The following is a 17874-nucleotide window of genomic DNA, read 5'->3' as shown; positions in this document are numbered from 1 at the left end:
CGACGTCATTCTGGCGATCACGACGCCAACGATGAACGCGGAGTGGACAGATGTAGCCTACCAATGCGCACAGGTATGCTTAAAGAAAAATTCTCCGGATCCAGTCTGACGCCTGGGGGGGAATCCATAACTAATAGTCTCTTTCGGATATTAAAGTGTGATATATCCTGCTCTAAAACCCCTGTACCTAGACAGTGAGTGGACTGCAGAGATTCCATCAAATTTTGTGCCACGGTCTAGACTAAGTAATATCCGGTCCTTGTGCACTAAAAGTAGCAGGGTAGACCACATCAAAAGGGACAAGAATGTGGTCTGACCAAGTGAGTTTCAAGACAGCTTTTAACAGAATTGTCAAAGGAATTGCTAGGATAAGATCTATGGCATGGCCTGCTTTGTGTGTACTGACCTGAATTAATTTGACACGGTTAAATCCTTCCATAACAGCCAGAAATTGCTGTGCAAGTTTATGGTTAAGATCGTTCATATGAAGGCTGAGATTGCCCAGTACCAGGTAGTTGGAATGTAGAGGGGTTAGTTGGCCTGCAGCATCAACAACAAGCTGAAGGGAGGCGGGAGAGGCATCAGTGGGGGAGTAGATTAGTGCGCCAGATAAACCAAAAGTAGGCGCTAAAATAATGGTGAAGGACAAACCGTTGATATTATTTGTGTTGGACACCTTTGATATGGACCACGTTTAAGAGGAAATGTGAATAATGGCCACCCCTACCCCATTTTCATCAGCTCTATCTATATGCTGATGGAGAAATCAGGGGGAATTGCCAATGCAATATAGGCGGACCGAACAGTCTTTAAGCCAGATTTTGGTAAGTTCCCAGTGGTTCTCGGTCAACAAATCGAAAATGTTCATGGCATATCTGGGTAAGTGTAGGGAGCTGGCTCTGTATATACTATACCAAAGTAATATATAGTGTGTACAGAGTCCAGTGAATCCCCAAAGGTAGGCAGAGATAAAAGTAGATAATACCTTACTCTCTATTTGTGGGCGAGCAGAAAGGCTTTATAAGAGGGTACTGTTAAGCATTTATGGTACACACTCAGGCAAGAAATTATGTCACACACACAAAGACTGAACTAAGATCAATTGTTTTGTATACAAATATTTCTTTGTTGTAGTTTATTTTTAGAAACAAGCCAGACTTGGTGCAGGTAAAAAAAAAAAAGTACTTTTCTGGTACAATACAGTTGAACGCAGTTAGCTTTGTTACAAGTACGTCAAATATTCAGAAACAGTTGAAATTACTTTTCAATTACTTCACAATTACTTTGTGATTACCTTTTAGATTACTTTTCAGATTACTTTTTCTACTCAGTGTAATATGCCTAGATATCACACTTGGGACATTTCCTAGATAAGAGGTAAGTCAGTTTTTCTAAACACACCATTTCTTAGGCTTTCATACAATTTTCAACTCCACACTTAGAACTTTTTCCACAGAAAAACAGTCATGCAGTTCTAATGAGAAAATCAGGTTATTGGTTTAAAGGTGAGTAATCTGTTTTGGGACCTGGGTTAGAACCAGGGTCCCCCCAGGGTCAAGAATGAGCTCAAAGAACACCCTCAGACGCACTAGGGTGGTGTAACAGGGAGGAACGTACCATGGAGCGACAGCCTACTACAGATGGTTGGTGGTCCAATATACTCCTCTCACCCGACTGTTTATTCTCATCAGCAGATAATCCCTATTTGGACTCCGATTGGCAATCCGAAGCAGAGCCCCTATGGAGCCACCGGGAAGAAGGAGGACATGGCTCCTTTAATTGGGACTTCTCTACTGGCAAGACTCCACCCCTGTCGAATGTCATCGCGTCCAGTTCGTCAAAAGGGGGAAGAATCAGGAAATCGACGGACAACGTTTCCCTGGAGAAGGAAGAAGACGAGTGCAAACGAAGAGGAGTGAAACCTAGCTTAACGGAGAAAGAAGACTAGACGGACCAGGCGCAGGTCTACCGAGGCGTTACCAGCAAGCCAGGAGGCCACCAACACCACGAGCCGCACCGCCACGCTCCCGCGGGAGGAGCGTGGCTCGAACAGGTACGGGGCAAGGTTGCGGGTTGGGTGGGTCTGCGGAACCAGCCTGCCACCTAAACTCCTGCATGTACATAGTGTACAGTCTCCTGAGAACCTTTTCCCCGCCACGAGCACTTGAGCACAGTAGTTTAGTCTGTGTAGAGCACCAGTGCACTTAGTTTCCCTCACTCCCGGTCCCTTGTCGTTATTAGTCCCGGACACCCCCCTAATTTTGTCCATATCTCTTTTCCTTTTGCTTTCCGGTGCGGACGGAGCCTCTCTCCTGTATCCGGTTACCAACTGGCGTCCCGGACCCATATCAAGACAGATCCGGTAGCCTTTGCCCCCGAAAGGATAACAAGTCGGAGACGGAAAGCATACATAAAAATAAAACCTTCTCTTAAATCATTGATTCAAGCCTCTGACTCCGTTACTCCTGCTCCTATAGCTCCTCCTACAGGTGGCCAGGTGCTGAGGCCCAATGTAATCCAATTGAGATTGGGGGCCTCCGGTTGGTGGCTGCTCACAGGCACAACACTTGGATTTAGCTCAGGGCAAAGCTGAATCCGATTTAGCACACAGGGTGTGTTTCTGGGGTTAGACCAAGGGTTCTCTCAGGGTCAAGGATGCACTTTCAAAGGACCCTCAGCGGCACTAGGGCAGCCGGTTGCAGAGTGCTGAGGCCCAGTGTTATCCAATGGAGAGTAGGGGGCCTGGGTTGGTGGCTGCTCAAGAGCAGGCCATAAAGTTGTGGGAGCAAAGCTCCTGGTGTTAAGCTCAGGGCAAAGGGAGATCCGAGTTAGCACATGTGGTGCACCCACAGCGGCACAGGGGTGGGCGGGTGCAGGTTGCTGATTTGGCATTTGGTGCCCTGTTTTCAATGGGAGTTGCCGGTGTTAGGTTTTGGCTGCAGGCTTGATCCAGGAAGTCTTCCGGTAGGAAACAACAGCTGGGCAGGTAAGTTGGAGAACTCGGGGACGTAGGTACACCTCGGGTCATCTTCTGCAGGGCGGCCAGATGCAGGAGTGACTTTTGAGGCCAAATTTCACCTTACCGGGCCACTCCCGGTTAAAAGGGTCTCCGTGCAGAGGCTGCAGGTGACATCGGGCAGTCCTGGAGGAGTCAGCCCACAGTGGGCTCGAACTCTGGAGCGCTGAGGGACCTCCTTAGGACCGTTGGACCACTCGGAATCAGGCCGTTAGCGATGGTTTCAGGAGTCTGGTTTCTTTGTCTTGAGCTGGCTCGGAGTCTTCCTTTGGGGATTCTTTTCAACAGAGCTGCCGTTCAGAAGAGAGACGGTCTTTGTGAAAGGCAGTCAGTCCTCCCAGGGGTTCTGGAGGTCGCTGGGTACAGTACAAGGCGACTTTTGGCGGAGGATCGCTGGAAACTGCAGACTGCTCGGTAGGGCTGGGACCAAGTCAGTTCTTCACTGCAGTGTTCTCTGCTGGGCATCTTCTTTCGTACTTCATAGGTTGCCGAAATCCGCCTTCTGGGTTCAGGGCTGCCCCATAAATTCTGTATTTAGGGGGCGTTTTAGAGGTATTGAGGTCAGTAGCCAATGAGCTACTGACCTTAGGGTGACTACACCTTTGGTGTGCTCACCCCACGTGGGGGAGTGGGCACAATCCCTAACACTGATTGGAGAGTGCCTGCCATCTGCAAGATAGCAGGCACTGAAGAGTGGGCTTCACCTCAACTCTCCCACCAGAGGGATGGGGTTGGCAGAGGTGGGCACACCTTCTGGGCTCCTCTAATTTTTGCCGCCTTTCCTCCCACCAAAAAAAAGGGGTGAGATAGGAAGGGGGCTGCTCCAGTTAGCAAGAGAGGCTGGGGGTCATTTTACAAAGGAGGCAAGGCCTTTCAAGCTCCCCTGCCACAGATGGCTCTTCCTGACCAGGGGGATGTGTTACCACCTCTGCCCAGGAAAGGCTTTGTTTCTGGGCCCAGGGAGCAAAGGCTCCCACCCCAGGTGTCCAGAAACTTGTCTCGTGATGGCAAGCTGGTTATTACCAGTCAATGAACCCACCAGAGACTGGTTATTTTTCAGGGGGCATCTCTAAGATGCCCTCTGACTGCATGGTATAATAAACCCCACACTGACATCACTATACATTAATATGCTGAGACGTTTTCTATCAAACTTCCCAGAATTCAGTAAAGGCATTATGGTGCTGTGGAGTTTGTAATGATAAACTCCCAGGCCATATATTCTTTATGGCTTTACTGTACTTACAATGTCTAAGAATGTCTAAGAATGAACTTCGACACAGTTGGGGAACTTTCCTCATGCAACTGTACCCTCAATGGTAGAATAGCGAACCCAGCTAGAGGGGTCCTTTACCTATACCATAGGCACACATTGCAGGCATGGTATGTGTGCCATGTTGACTTCACTTTTCACCTAAACACACAGCCTGCAATGGCAGTGTGTGTATTAAGGTCCATGACATCTAAGGGTGGCACAATATGTGCTGCAGCCCTTAGAGGCCCTCCCAGTTCACAGTGTCCTTGGTACCCATGGTACCTTTTACAAGGGACTTACATGTGGCCAGAGATGTGCCAATTTGAGGTACAAGGGTACAATTTTGGGAAAGAACACAGGCCCTGGGAACCCGACTGGCAGGGACCCAGGGCAAATCAAGTCAAAGTGCATCAGAAATCTGGCAAAAAGTGGGAGCGTTACTGCAACAGAAACCCTCCTTCCTACAGTATGGAATGACAATTTATAAAGCAAGCCGAAAAGGAGGAACCTGGTGTGGGAAGCACTAAAACACCCTGCTTACCGTGTGGCATGACTGTCATCCTTATCACATGAAGAATTGCGAAATTTAGGAGCCTCGAAAGAGATACTGCATCCAGGGCATTCAAATTCCACTCCTGGGTCATTATCATTGAACTTGCAAACACACACAGGAAGGGAGGGCTAAAGCTACAATCATATGACTTAGTACTTTATCACACTGACCAGTGAAAATGGACCAAGTTATGGGGACTGTAAGGTTCTCATTGGTGTGCAGGTCAAACAGGAATACGCCTGTACTACAATCAGCAGCCTCCAAAAGGCATGCATAGGCCAGAATGAGAGGTTACGCTGCCTCTCTCGACAACGGTAGGTATAAATCTTTTGAGCCTCTGATAAGTAACGCCTATGTGGGATGCCTATCTTTGAGGATCTGGACAGTTGAAGATTGCTGGACAACATCCAACATAAGCAAGTTACCACTAATGTCCCAGACTCACAAGACTCTTGCATTCTGACTTGTGAAGCCAAGAGACTTTAATTACACTTCAGGCTCTTAGGTTAGCAAAGGTAAGACTCCGAGTCTTACTCCAGATGGTTAGACTCACACTGCTATTTCAAACAATGGGGTGACCCACATTTAAGCCGGAGGACCTGGGTAATATATGATATAAACAGTGGTCCATTCAGGGTAAACAAACAAATCAAAACACAGAGATGATTCTATCACTATCTCCTAACATATGAGAAATGAGGGCGACAAATTGAAACATACAAAAAAAAGTGACAGTTTTCTTATGCTCAAACAAATTTAATTGTATTTTTTGAAAAACAGGATAATTTAAGCACTACATACATAAACATGTAAATCAAGAGAGTGGATGCTCATGGTTGGCAATTGACCCTGGACAGACAGTAACTAGTAATCTGCCCTTTTAAAACCCAGCCTGGATTACTATCCGTCTAGTGGCAATTGTCACTTATCAGTTTTGTCTCCATGGTATGGAGTTAATTCAACTCAAATTTATTGAAACAGGCTCTTAGATGAAGTAATTTAGCTAAATAATAGTATCAGGAATCCTTCTGTTTCCTCTCCTTTAAGCACCTTCATGAGCCCTCCCTCTGAGCACCTTCTTTACCTGCTAAATCTCAACTTTAACCATGAGCATCCACACTCTTGATTTAAAGATTTATGTATGTAGTACTTAAATTATCCTAATTTTCAAAAAATACAATTTAAATTTGTTTGAGAAGAAAACTTTGTGTCACTCTTTTTGGCGGATATATTTGTATTTTGTTGCGATTTATGTCTCCCTCATTTCTCATACGTTGTTGGGAGATAGTGCTACAATCATTCCGTGTGCTGTTTGCCCCGATTAGACTCACACTGCAGCGTAACTCAATAGTTTACATTGAATACCTGCATGTCTAGCCAGTAAAAAAGAAAAGGAACTTTTGAACACATAAGTATACAGTATACTTAAGATTATGACAGGACAATCTTGTTTTAACAGTCTGGTGGAAACAGCCATCTTGAGGGGCATCATAGCTCAGGCGACCTAAAATTACAGTGGGAATTGAGCTTTAAGGTCAATGTTGATGTGCAGAGGGTCAGATGTTCTTAGATGCATTCAGGTCCCTTGAAAAATATGCAGGGTTGTTGATGGGATACAAACAGCCATATAGGTACTCAGGTTCTACTTTAATTTAGCAGTCTGTGTTACCCAGGAAGTACATCAGCCTGAACTTCCTACTTTATGCCAACAGCTGAGAAAAGATAATTTTGTGAGTAACAGCAAAATAACACCTAGACTCAAAGGAGGAAATACTCTTACCTACACAGTGACACCACAGACTGAGCAAAAAGACTGAAGGAACAATTTCTGGCGAAGAAATGGTCACAAAGAGACAGCACCCGCCAAACCAAAATGTGCAGATTAAGATGAGACAGAAGTATTCACAGTAAAACTACCACCTTCAAACACTAATCAAATTCAATTCAAATAGTCGGATGGCAAGTGTCATTATTTGCCAGAACCAGAGAGCAGAAAATCGAAAGACAAACAGAAGTTACTATTGCGCAAGTAACTGCCTTGAAGCACCAAACAGCTCCTCACCATTGATATTAAGAGTCAATAAAAGCACCAGAGCCAAGGCTAAGACTGATTACAGAGAAACATCAGCAGAAAACAAAGTCAAAACAATTACGTTGCAGGACCCCACAAACAAATTGGATTCCCTAATATTAATGCAGAGAAGAACACCCAACAGACACTACTGCTTTAATTTTTCTTACCACTGTAATGATGCAGTTTCATGGTACTCACTTTTGTAAAGACCCTTGTACTGAAAGCACTCAAACCTAATTTAGCAAACTGAATGGGACTGATCCTCCTTATGTATGCAGCTTTGCTTTTTTTATTTTCAATAAAAATGTAACTCTTCAACCACTGAAAAAAAAGCAAAGTACCTGGAATGCTCTTGGATCACAGGAATGTGACACGCTGCATGGTAGTGCATTTGACATTGCTTACAGGTCAGCAATAATCCGGATGTCTGACAGACATTGCATTTTAGGTTGGAATTCTCAGTTGGTTCCACGACCGTTTGGAAGGACTGGATTTCTGGAGCTGGTATATCTTCAACAGGACCAACTGCAGGTGGAGAGGTTACACGTGTCAAACTCTCAACAGGTGATACGTGACCCGGGATGTTCAACTCGCATGTTTGTTCACTGGGAGGCTCGATTCCGGTCTCCATTACCTCTTCCTAAATGACAAATAAAAAAAGTTAAATGTAGATACCAAAAAGCTATAAAAAGGAAAACAAAAGTATATGTTGCTGTATGCATATATAACCATAGGTACCTTCAAAACTATATCCATTCTGGCAGTTTGTATTTTTTCATCTCTCAGTGGTCAACAGGTTCTATGAAACCAGGAGTCAAGAAAGTATACATCGAGTGTTCCAAAAGACCCATAAGCACAGTTACCATGGGTCTTATCAATGGTTTTGAAAAAATGGTCTCAGACTGGAGAAGACTGTTCCATGTACAATCTTCTATCCGCTCTATTAATAACTTTGTGAAAGTGGACTATGTCACTTACAGTGAAGAGTAAGAGATCTTACTAAGAACCCACTTATTTCCAATGTTCCTCTAACTTTGTTCATTTATGTGCAGCAATAAAGATGCTTTGTGCACTAGTCAAGGCTGTGTGCACAAAAGTGAAGTAACAACTTAATATGCAAGAATGTGCGTGTGTGCCCCAATCCAAGCCAGAAAAAAATGACCTCCCTCACCTTTATGTTGGTATTAAAAGACACCCATAACAAGGGCTCAGTGGACTCCTTGCACAGTGAAACTGTGAGACTGAATCTTGTGCCTAATTATTCTACATATTATTCCTCTCTTAATTATCATCATGAATCTTTCCTCCTCGTGCTTTTTGTATCCCTATTCACTTCAACTCTCTCTCGCTTTATCCTCATGTTGTTTCTCCCCTTATAAAGTTTTTATCTGGTCTCATTGAGCCTCTGATCTTCCTCACTTTTCTTTCTCCCTTTCTGTTCACTTCTACTTCTCCCTCATACTGCCTCCTCACTAATCTACATCCTACCATTCGCTCTTCCCAAACTCTCTAATCTCTCGGTTATCTCTCTCATCTCCGACTCCCTCTCATTCTTCCCTTTCTCTATCAAACCTATATCTCGACTATGCTTCTCCTATTCATTATGTTAATTATCTCTGGCCTTTGTCTAACTGTTCTTTTTTCTGAAAACCAGTTTTATTCAAGTTCTCAATTTGTAACATTTGAAGAACATAACTACAAAAGAGTCCACCCCCACCCCCGGATCACAGCTCTTACTCAACAATCATGTGCAATGCCACTTCACTACTGTACTAATGAATGTTGTTCCCATGGAGATAAACCCCCAGTGGTCGGGGTTTGGCTTTACTCATGACTATTTCCACCCAAACCCTTTGTAGGATAATGAAAAACCAAGAAAAAAACCAGTTCTAACCTATAACATGGTGTTTGAAAGCTTCTCTTTGCTAACAATTCACAGGTCAGTGTGCTATATTCGGATTATAACTTATGAATTGCAAGTGACAAAAGGATCTGTGTGACAAAAGCAATACCTCACTGAAATATCAACATAAATACAGTTCTGTGATTTGCATGGTACACGTTCTTTGCAGCAGACTTATTAACCCTCTGCAGTACTTTATAAGTCAAAATTACCACTACGCAAATATCCACCTCTCCAGCAGGAACATTAATCACTACATTTATCTTGACATTTTTATTATTGCCTGAACGCTGCTGAACACACAGCTCAGTCCTAAAACCAGCCATGCTCCATTAGGCATCCTGAACCTACCTATTTCAAGATGCTCTCATAGGCCATAATGAACTAAAAAAAAAAAGGCTTGGTTAAAAGAATTTCCCAAATCTTTAAAAAACCAGTTCAATGCATTGATTTCACACTGTCCCAGATTGGCCTCCTGTGAGAAAGTGGCTCTATATATACAGGACTAGAATGAAGCACAGTGTGTATAGAGTCCACCAACCCCAGAGGTATAACAGAGGTTAAAGTCAGGACTGACCTTACTCTCCAAAGTGGTAGCTTGGTCGAGCAGTAAAGCAGTACCAGAGGACAGTGTAAAGCATTTGTTGTACACAGTCAGCAAAAGGTTTCACACACTCAAGAACTGAACTCCAGGCCAATTGTTGTTATATCCTCAGATTTAGTTGTTTTATTTTTAGAACCAACAGTTATAAAAATATACATTTCAAGTAATAAGTACTCTCATGTTAATACTTTGCAAAGGAGCAATACAGCTTGTGCACACAATTACAGGATAGATAGGGAGCAACACAGTTCTGAAACACACTCTAGCATTGAGCTCAATGGGGTTTTTCACAGATAAGTACAGTTGATTACTTTATCGATTACTTTGTTAGTTCCAAGACCAGATCATAGATTCAGTCCTGGGGTCTAAGCTGAAACCAGATTAGCAAAAACGGTTTAGTTACTGTGATGAATGTTCCTGAATATAAAGCTGTTTTAAAAGTTCACACTTAGAAACCTTTCAATGTAAATCTGACTATGTTATTCGATGGGAAGAAATTCAGGTTGCAGGTTAAGTATGATCGCGTTTCTTTTGTAACTCAGCACTGGTCTCCTAGGGCCAGCACTGGGGGCTTAACTCAAAACAGGTAGGTAATTGTGTTTCAGTATTTCGTACGATTTTTAAAGAATATTTGCAATTTTCAAAAGTAGACAAAAGAAATTTCATAGAAAAGCAGACAATGGGTTCCTATGGAGAAAATACAGGTTACTAGTAAACCCGCTAGGGATTACTTTGGCGGTTCAGTACTGGACTGAAAGGTACAGTACTGGCTTCTCTCCTGATCACAGGTGAGTACTTTGGAATTCGAACTTGGGAAGATTTTATAGGAATATTTTCAGTTTTCAAAACTTTACACTTAGAAAATGTTCGAGTCACCCACCCCCACCCCCAAAAAGGCGATGAGACTAACCTTGCCCTAGGGAGTCTTCATTGTCTAAGTGGAAGTACCTGGAAAGTCCATCTGCATTGGCATGGGCAGTCCCTGGTCGGTGTTCCACTTCAAAGTCCTTACCCTGTAGGGAGATGGACCATCTCAGTAGTTTTGGATTTTCCCCTTTCATCTGCATTAGCCATCTGAGAGGTCTGTGGTCAGTTTGAACCAGGAAGTGAGTCCCAAACAGGTAGGGCCTCAACTTCTTCAGGGACTAAACCACAGCAAACGCCTCCCTCTCAATGGCACCCCAACGCTTCTCTCTGGGGAGTAGCCTCCTGCATATAAAAGCAACAGGTTGGTATTGGCCTTCCTCATTGATCTGGGAGAGGACTGCTCCTATCCCCAGCTCTGAGGAATCAGTCTGCACTATGAACTGCTTGGAGTAGTCTGGTGCTTTTAGAATGGGTGCTAAGCACATTGCTTCTTTTAGGGTGTCAAAAGCCTTTTGGCAGCTAACAGTCCAGTTCACTTTCTTGGGCATTTTATTGGATGTGAGTTCTGTGAGGAGAGTCACAATAGACCCATATCCCTTCACAAACTTTCTGTAGTATCCAGTCAAGCCAAGGAATGCCCTGACTGTAGTCTGGGTGGTTGGAGCTGCCCAATCCAGGATGCTCTGGATCTTGGGCTGTAAGGGTTGGACCTGGCCTCCAACAACAAGGTGGCCCAAGTACACCACAGTGCCCTGCCCTATCTGGCATTTGGATGCCTTGATAGTCAGTCTTGCAGATTGCAGGGCTTGTAGAACCTTCCCAAGGTTGATCAGGTGATCCTGCCAGGTGGAGCTGAAGACCGCAATATCATCAAGATAGGCTGCACTGAAGGATTCCAACCCAGTCAGGACTTGGTTCACCAACTTCTGGAAGGTGGCAGGGGCATTCCTTAACCCACAAGGCATCACAGTAAACTGATAGTGCCCACCAGGGGTGGAGAATGCTGTTTTCTCTTTGGCTCCTGGGGCCATGCCAATTTGCCAGTACCCTGTAGTTAAGTCAAAGGTGCTTAGGAATTTGGCTGCCCCTAGTTTTCTATAAACTCATCTGCTCTTGGAATGGGGTGAGCATCTGTCTTGGTGACAGAGTTGAGCCCTCTATAGTCCACACAGAATCTCATCTATCTCTTCCCACCCTGTTGATAGTTTGGGGACTAGAACCACTGGGCTAGCCCAGGTGCTCTCAGAAGTTTCAATTACCCCCTAGCTCCAGCATCTTGCGGACTTCAGCTTTGATGCTTTCCTTGACTTGGTCTGATTGTCAATAGATTTTGTTTTTGACAGGGTTACTGTCACCAGTGTCCACATCATGGGTACACCAGCTGGTCAGACCAAGGGTCAAGGAAAAGATGCTAGCAAACTGCTGCAAGACTTGCTTGCAGTCAGCCTGCTGTTGGGGAGTGAGGGTGTCTGAAAACACTACTCCATCCACTGACCCATCTTTTGGGCTGGCAGAAAGGAGATCAGGGAGAGGTTCACTCACTGCCTCCTGTTCCTCATCAGTCACCATCAGCATGGTGAGGTCAGCCCTGTCATTGTAGAGTTTGAGGCGGTTCACATGGAGAACCCTTTTGGGTGTCCTGCTGGTGCACAGGTCCACTAGGTAAGTGATCTCACTCTTTCTCCAGGATAGGCTAAGGGCCACTCAATCTGTCCTGGAGAGCCATTGGTGCCACTGGCTCCAAGACCCACACCTGCTGCCCAGGTTGAAATTCAACCATGGCAGCTTTGTGGTCATACCAGTGCTTCTGCAGCTCCTGGTTGGCCTCAAGATTCTTGGATGCCTTATCTATGTACTCAGCCATTCTGGACCTTAGGCCAAGCACATAGTCCACAATGTCTTGTTTGGGTTCTTGGAGAGGCCTCTCCCAACCCTCCTTTACAAGACAAAGTGGTCCCCTTACAGGATGACCAAACAGAAGTTCAAAGGGTGAAAACCCCACTCCCTTCTGGGGCACTTCCCTATAAGCGAAAAGCAGGCATGGCAACAAGACATCCCATCTCCTATTGAGTTTTTCAGGGAGCCCCATGATCATACCTTTCAATGTCTTGTTGAACCTCTCTACAAGACCATTGGTTTGTGGGTGATATGGGGTAGTGAACTTGTACTGCACCCCACACTCCTTCCATATGTGTTTCAGGTAAGCAGACATGAAGTTGGTACCTCTGTCTGAAACCACCTCCTTAGGAAACCCTACCCTGGTGAAGACACCTAGGAGGGCCTTGGCTACTGCAGGAGCTGTAGTAACCCTAAGGGGAATTGCTTCAGGGTACCTAGTAGCATGATCCACTACTACTAGATTTAATTTATTCCCTGAGGCTGTGGGAGGTTCAAGTGGACCCACAATGTCCACATCTACCCTTTCAAAGGGCACCCCCACCACTGGCAGTGGTATCAGGGGGGGGCCTTTGGCTTGCCACCTGTCTTGCCACTGGCCTGACCGGTAACACAGGAGCTCACAAACTCCTTCACTTTGTGGTTCATCTGGGGCCAGTAAAAGTGGCTAACCAACCTTTCCCAAGTTTTGGCTTGCCCCAGGTGTCCTAGGGGGGGTGTCATGAGCTAAAGTTAGGAGGAACTCCCTGTACGTCTGTGGCACTACCACTCTCTTGGTAGCTCCAGGATTGGGGTTTCTTGCCTCAGCATACAGTGATCCCTCTTCCCAATAAGCTCTGTGGGTACCACTGACATCTCCCTTTGCTTCTGCAGCTGCTTGCTGCCTCAGGCTTTCAAGAGTGGGGCAGTCTCACTGACACTGGCACAGCTCTTCCCTAGTGGGGCCCCCTGGGCCCGGGAGTCCACTCAGGTAAGGTTCAAGCTCCATAGGCTCAGTTCCCTCTAGGGTTTCCAAGCCCTGTCCCTGAGGAGAGGGGTTCTGAGAGGCTGGCTGTGTAGAAGCTGGTTCCCCAGTCTCCTTGCTTTTTGTCTTGGTTGGTTGGGCCATACTTTCAGGCTCCAACCTCACTTGTTCACCCTTCGTTTTGCTCTGTGCTCTGGTTTGGACACCCACCAGTCTAGGGTTACCCAGCATGGCTGCATGGGTTACTAGTGTGAGAAGTTGGCCTGATATATGATGCTCACTAGTTCTAGTGATCACCTTGTATCAGTCCAAACAACCCTTATGGTGATTGGTTGTAAGTCAACCTTATAGACCAGCTATCCTAATGGTAGCATGGACAAAGCAGTCTTAGGCTAAACTCTTGGCATGTGAAGCCAGCTGTTTTACCACAATATAACCCCTTGAATACCAGATGAAAGGACACCACACAGGTTGTTATGAAAATAAACAGTATATTTATTAATAACAACACCTCTGAACTCTTTATGAGGTCAGAGGGCTAAGCACATGAATCTCTTACGAAAAATACGATAAGTTGCACAAAATTACAATGGTGCCCTAGGGGCACGACAAACCATATACTAAGTAAGTGGAATGTGAGAGTCGATAAAAAGGAATGGAGCTGTCCAGAGGCTGTAGGATCGATGGGACCACGCTACACTAACTTCAGGTAAGTAATAGGAGGCCCACGGAACGCGTGTGCAGAGTGTGAACTCACACGCGAGATGCGTAACAACGTCTATGGACAGTACAGTTCAAGTAAAAGGTGAGTACGGACAATCCTGACTAGTTAGGACAACAACGACTGTGGAATTAGACACTAGGACAGTTAGACTACCCTTGAGCACCGAAATGCTCTCGTTACCTCACCCACGGGCTGCGGGTGCATAGGTGCCCAAGTATGTTGGTTTCTCGCGTTGAAGTCAATGGAGCCTGAAAGAAAAGATGCTGCAGGCGACCAGGAGGAAGATGTCCGGTGCGAACCAAGGGTGGATCGGTGAAGAAGAGGACCTGAAAGCAGAGGGGACAGTGTTCAAAGTCACTAGCCAGTGACCGGTGTGGAACCAGGAAGGCACCAGATGCTGTCGTCGCGATCAGGTGAAGAGTGGACGCTTGACTCTGCAGCCACGTGGACCAGGAGGTGTCTTCGACGACCAGGATGGAGGCACGAGCTGTCCCACGCAGGCTCTCGCTGTCGGCGGTGTCGGATCCGGGATTGGAATCAACAGGCCTTGGCAAAGGCAACCCACGCGGTGAAGGGAAAAGACGTCTGGTGCGGACTAGGAGAGTCCAGGGTGCCCCTCTTTTGGAAGGGAGCAAGGGCCAGTCTGGAGCAACCAGAACAGCAGCAAAGATTCGAAGGTTCGTCGTCTATGAGGTCACTAGCCAGCCGGCAAGTGACCAGACAACGCCTCGAGCAGCAGACAAGCAGAAGGGCCCCACGCAGATCTCGTGGATGCTGGAGGGCTGATCTTCGGTGCAGGAGCTGCTCGGGACTGGGGCTTCTCAGTCCCCAAAGCACTTGGTCGAGTTTACCTCGGGAGTCGTGCTGGAAGCGAAGTGCAGTTTCTTTCAAGATGGCCGGTCCCACGTGTCTCGTCGCACCCACGGATCTCAGCTGGGCTGCAGATGTAGGTAGAGGTCGGAGAGGTCTGGGAATCCGGGTCTCGTCGGGCTCTGAAGTCTGGATCCTGGAAGGAAGACGACAAAGGGAAGCCGCTGGACGCTTGATGGTGCCTGCAGTTGCAGGGTGGACACTCCTTGCCCACAAGGGAGATTTCTTCAGTCTTCTGTGGAGCAGAACGTCGAAGTCCAGAGTTTCTTCTTGTAGAGTAGTTCAGGATTAATCTAATTTGGAATGGGACCAGCTCCTACCTTTATCCTGCTAAAAGGGGGCTGCACTACTGACTAGGTCCCTCCCCTGGGTGGGACCAGGAAGGGGGGTGGTTACACCCCCTATCCTTTGTCCGGTTTCCCGCCAGAGCTGGGGCTGGGATGCCCCAGCAACTGGTTTGAACCGGTGTATGCACAGGGCACCTTGTGTGCCCCAGGCATGTCTCGTTCCTTTCAGGCCTATCCTCCCCAATACACAAAATCCTGTCTGGGGTGGTGCTAGCACCTCCCAAGGCAGGAAACCCTTTGTCCAAGCCATCCTCGCTGGAAGGACTCCCAGCAGCAGGAGGTCAGACTTGTGTCTGTGGTGGCAGCATCCATTTTGTGATGCCAAGGCTCGAGTTTACTTTAACCGGGGTTCACAGTTACATACATGTCGTGCCCCTCTGAAGGGTGGAATGCTGCCCCCGTCGCCAGAATTGGCGAGGGGGTAGTATTCCAAATCGTATGACACCTTACTCGACATGTTTTGATAATGTTATACCAGAGTTAGCATTTAACCGCGAGGTTGATAATGCACTTAAGAGTATATGGTATAGTGTTATCATGGAACAGCTATTAGGACTTGGTTCCGCAAGCTGTAAACGGGCTCAGCTCATGCCAGAGCACCATCTCACATAATTCCAAGCACTCTGCCTTCAGGATTGATAAGGCCTTCCATAGGAGTGACTGATAGGAATATATGTGTCCATTTTAGGGTTAGATATAGGTATACCACCTTGCCCCAGCTGTCATGCAGCCAGTTTTGTCAGATTTAGATGGCCAGCCAGGGGTGGCATAATACATGCTTCAGCCCCTGGTAGGCCCTGGGTACACCTATGCCCTGGATACCTAAGGTATACTGTACAGGGACTGATAAGGTGGCCCAGTACCAATTGGTAAATGCACCTAAAGTACATGGTTGTCAATTTAGAGAGAGAACAGCTAGGCTGTGGGTCTGATTAGCAGGCCCACAGCCAGGGAAAGTCGTAAACCAGTGAAGCAAAAAGCAAAATCTGGGGTGACCATAGGATTGCAGACCCCACTCTCCTACATAACCCCCCCCAAACTTAGGGACATTAAACTAACCTTGACCAGGTGAGTCTTCCTGTTCTAAGTGGAAATACCTGGAGAGACCATCTGCATTACCATGGTCAGTCCCTGGTCTGTGCTCCACTGTAAAGTCCATCCCCTGTAGGGAAATGGACCACCTAAGAAGTTTGGGGTTTTCACTCTTCATCTGATTTAGCCATAAGAGGAGCTTATGGTCGGTCTGAATCTTGAAGTGAGTTCCAAACAAATATGGCCTCAACTTCTTCAGGGCCCAAACCACAGCAAAGGCCTCCCTCTCAATAGCCGACCAACGTTTCTCTCTAGGGGTCAGACTTCTGCTTATAAAAGCAATGGGCTGGTCATGACCATCAATATTCAGTTGAGAAAGAACAGCTCCCACACCCAACTCAGATGCATCTGTTTGGACAATGAACGTTTTGGAGTAGTCAGGACTCTCGAGAATAGGTGCAGTACACATGGCCTGCTTTAGGTCATCAAATGCCTTCTGACAGCGAACTGTCCACTGAACTTTCTTTGGCATTTTCTTGCTTGTCAAGTCATTAAGTGGTGTCACAATGGACCCATAATTTTTGAGAAACTTCCTATAGTAACCAGACAGGCCCAAGAAAGCTCTGACCTGTGTCTGGGTGGTTGGAGGAGCCCAGTCCTTTATGGCCTGCATCTTGCTCTCCAAGGGTTGAACCTGGCCCCCACCCACAAGGTGGCCCAGGTACACAACCTGACTCTGCCCTATGTGGCACTTAGTAGCCTTGATAGTGAGGCCTGCCTTTTGCAGGGACTCCAAAACTTTCCTCAGGTGGATCAGGTGATCCTCCCAGGTGGAGCTAAAGACAGCAATATCATCTAGATATGCTGCACAGACGTCATCCAACCCAGTGAGAACTTGGTTCACCAACCTTTGAAAAGTGGCAGGTGCATTTTTCAAACCAAAGGGCATCACCACAAATTGGTAATGACCTCCTGGGGTAGAAAATGCTGTTTTGGCCTTGGCATCCTCAGCTAACCTGATCTGCCAATGACCAGCTGTTAGGTCAAATGTACTTAAGAAAGTTGCAGAAGCCAACTTGTCTATCAGTTCATCTGCCCTAGGTATTGGATGGGCATCGGTCTTAGTGACAGCATTGAGACCCCTGTAGTCTACACAAAACATCATCTCTCTCTTACCATCCTGGGTGTGAGGTTTAGGCACTAGAACTACAGGACTAGCCCAAGGGCTCTCGGAGGGTTCAATGACTCCCAATTCCAACATCTTTTGGACTACTTTCTTAACGCAGTCCCTGACGTGGTCAGGTTGCCTGTAGATTTTACTCTTGACAGGCAGACTGTCACCAGTGTCCACCTCATGGGTGCACCAGTTTGTCTGACTGGGGGTCAGTGAGAACATTTGTCTAAAGGATTGAAGAACCTGTTTACAATCCTCATTGTTGATGTTCAGAGAGGCTGTCAGAAAAGACTACACCATCTACTAACCCATCATCAGGGTTCTGAGTGAGCAGGTCTGGGAGAGGGTCACTCTCTTCCTCCTGCCACTCATCTGTGGCCATGAGCAAGCCCATGTCCTCCCTGTTGACAAATGGCTTGAGCCTATTCACATGAAGCACCCTGTGGGGGCTCCTGGGAGTTCCCATGTCCACCAAGTAGGTGACTTCTCCCTTTTGCTCAATGATGGTATGGGGTCCAGACCATTTGTCTTGGAGAGCTGCTGGGGCCACTGGCTCCAACACCCACACCTTATGTCCTGCATGGTAAACAGTTAG

General features: G+C 46.5%; 1 protein-coding gene across 1 annotated transcript in view; it reads right to left on the bottom strand.

The window, feature by feature from the left end:
* TRIM28 (tripartite motif containing 28) overlaps window positions 1–17874 on the bottom strand; it is a 678597-nt gene that overhangs the window by 184071 nt on the left and 476652 nt on the right. The window contains exon 13 of the mRNA XM_078654815.1: window positions 7240–7538. Coding sequence (XP_078510941.1) covers window positions 7240–7538 — 299 coding nt within the window. The remainder of the gene's footprint in view (window positions 1–7239; window positions 7539–17874) is intronic.

This window comes from Lissotriton helveticus, chromosome 7 (genome assembly GCF_964261635.1).
Source record: "Lissotriton helveticus chromosome 7, aLisHel1.1, whole genome shotgun sequence".
NCBI lineage: Eukaryota > Metazoa > Chordata > Amphibia > Caudata > Salamandridae > Lissotriton > Lissotriton helveticus.
The sequence above is the reverse complement of the archived record's forward strand: the minus strand, read 5'-3'. Positions and strand labels throughout refer to the sequence as shown.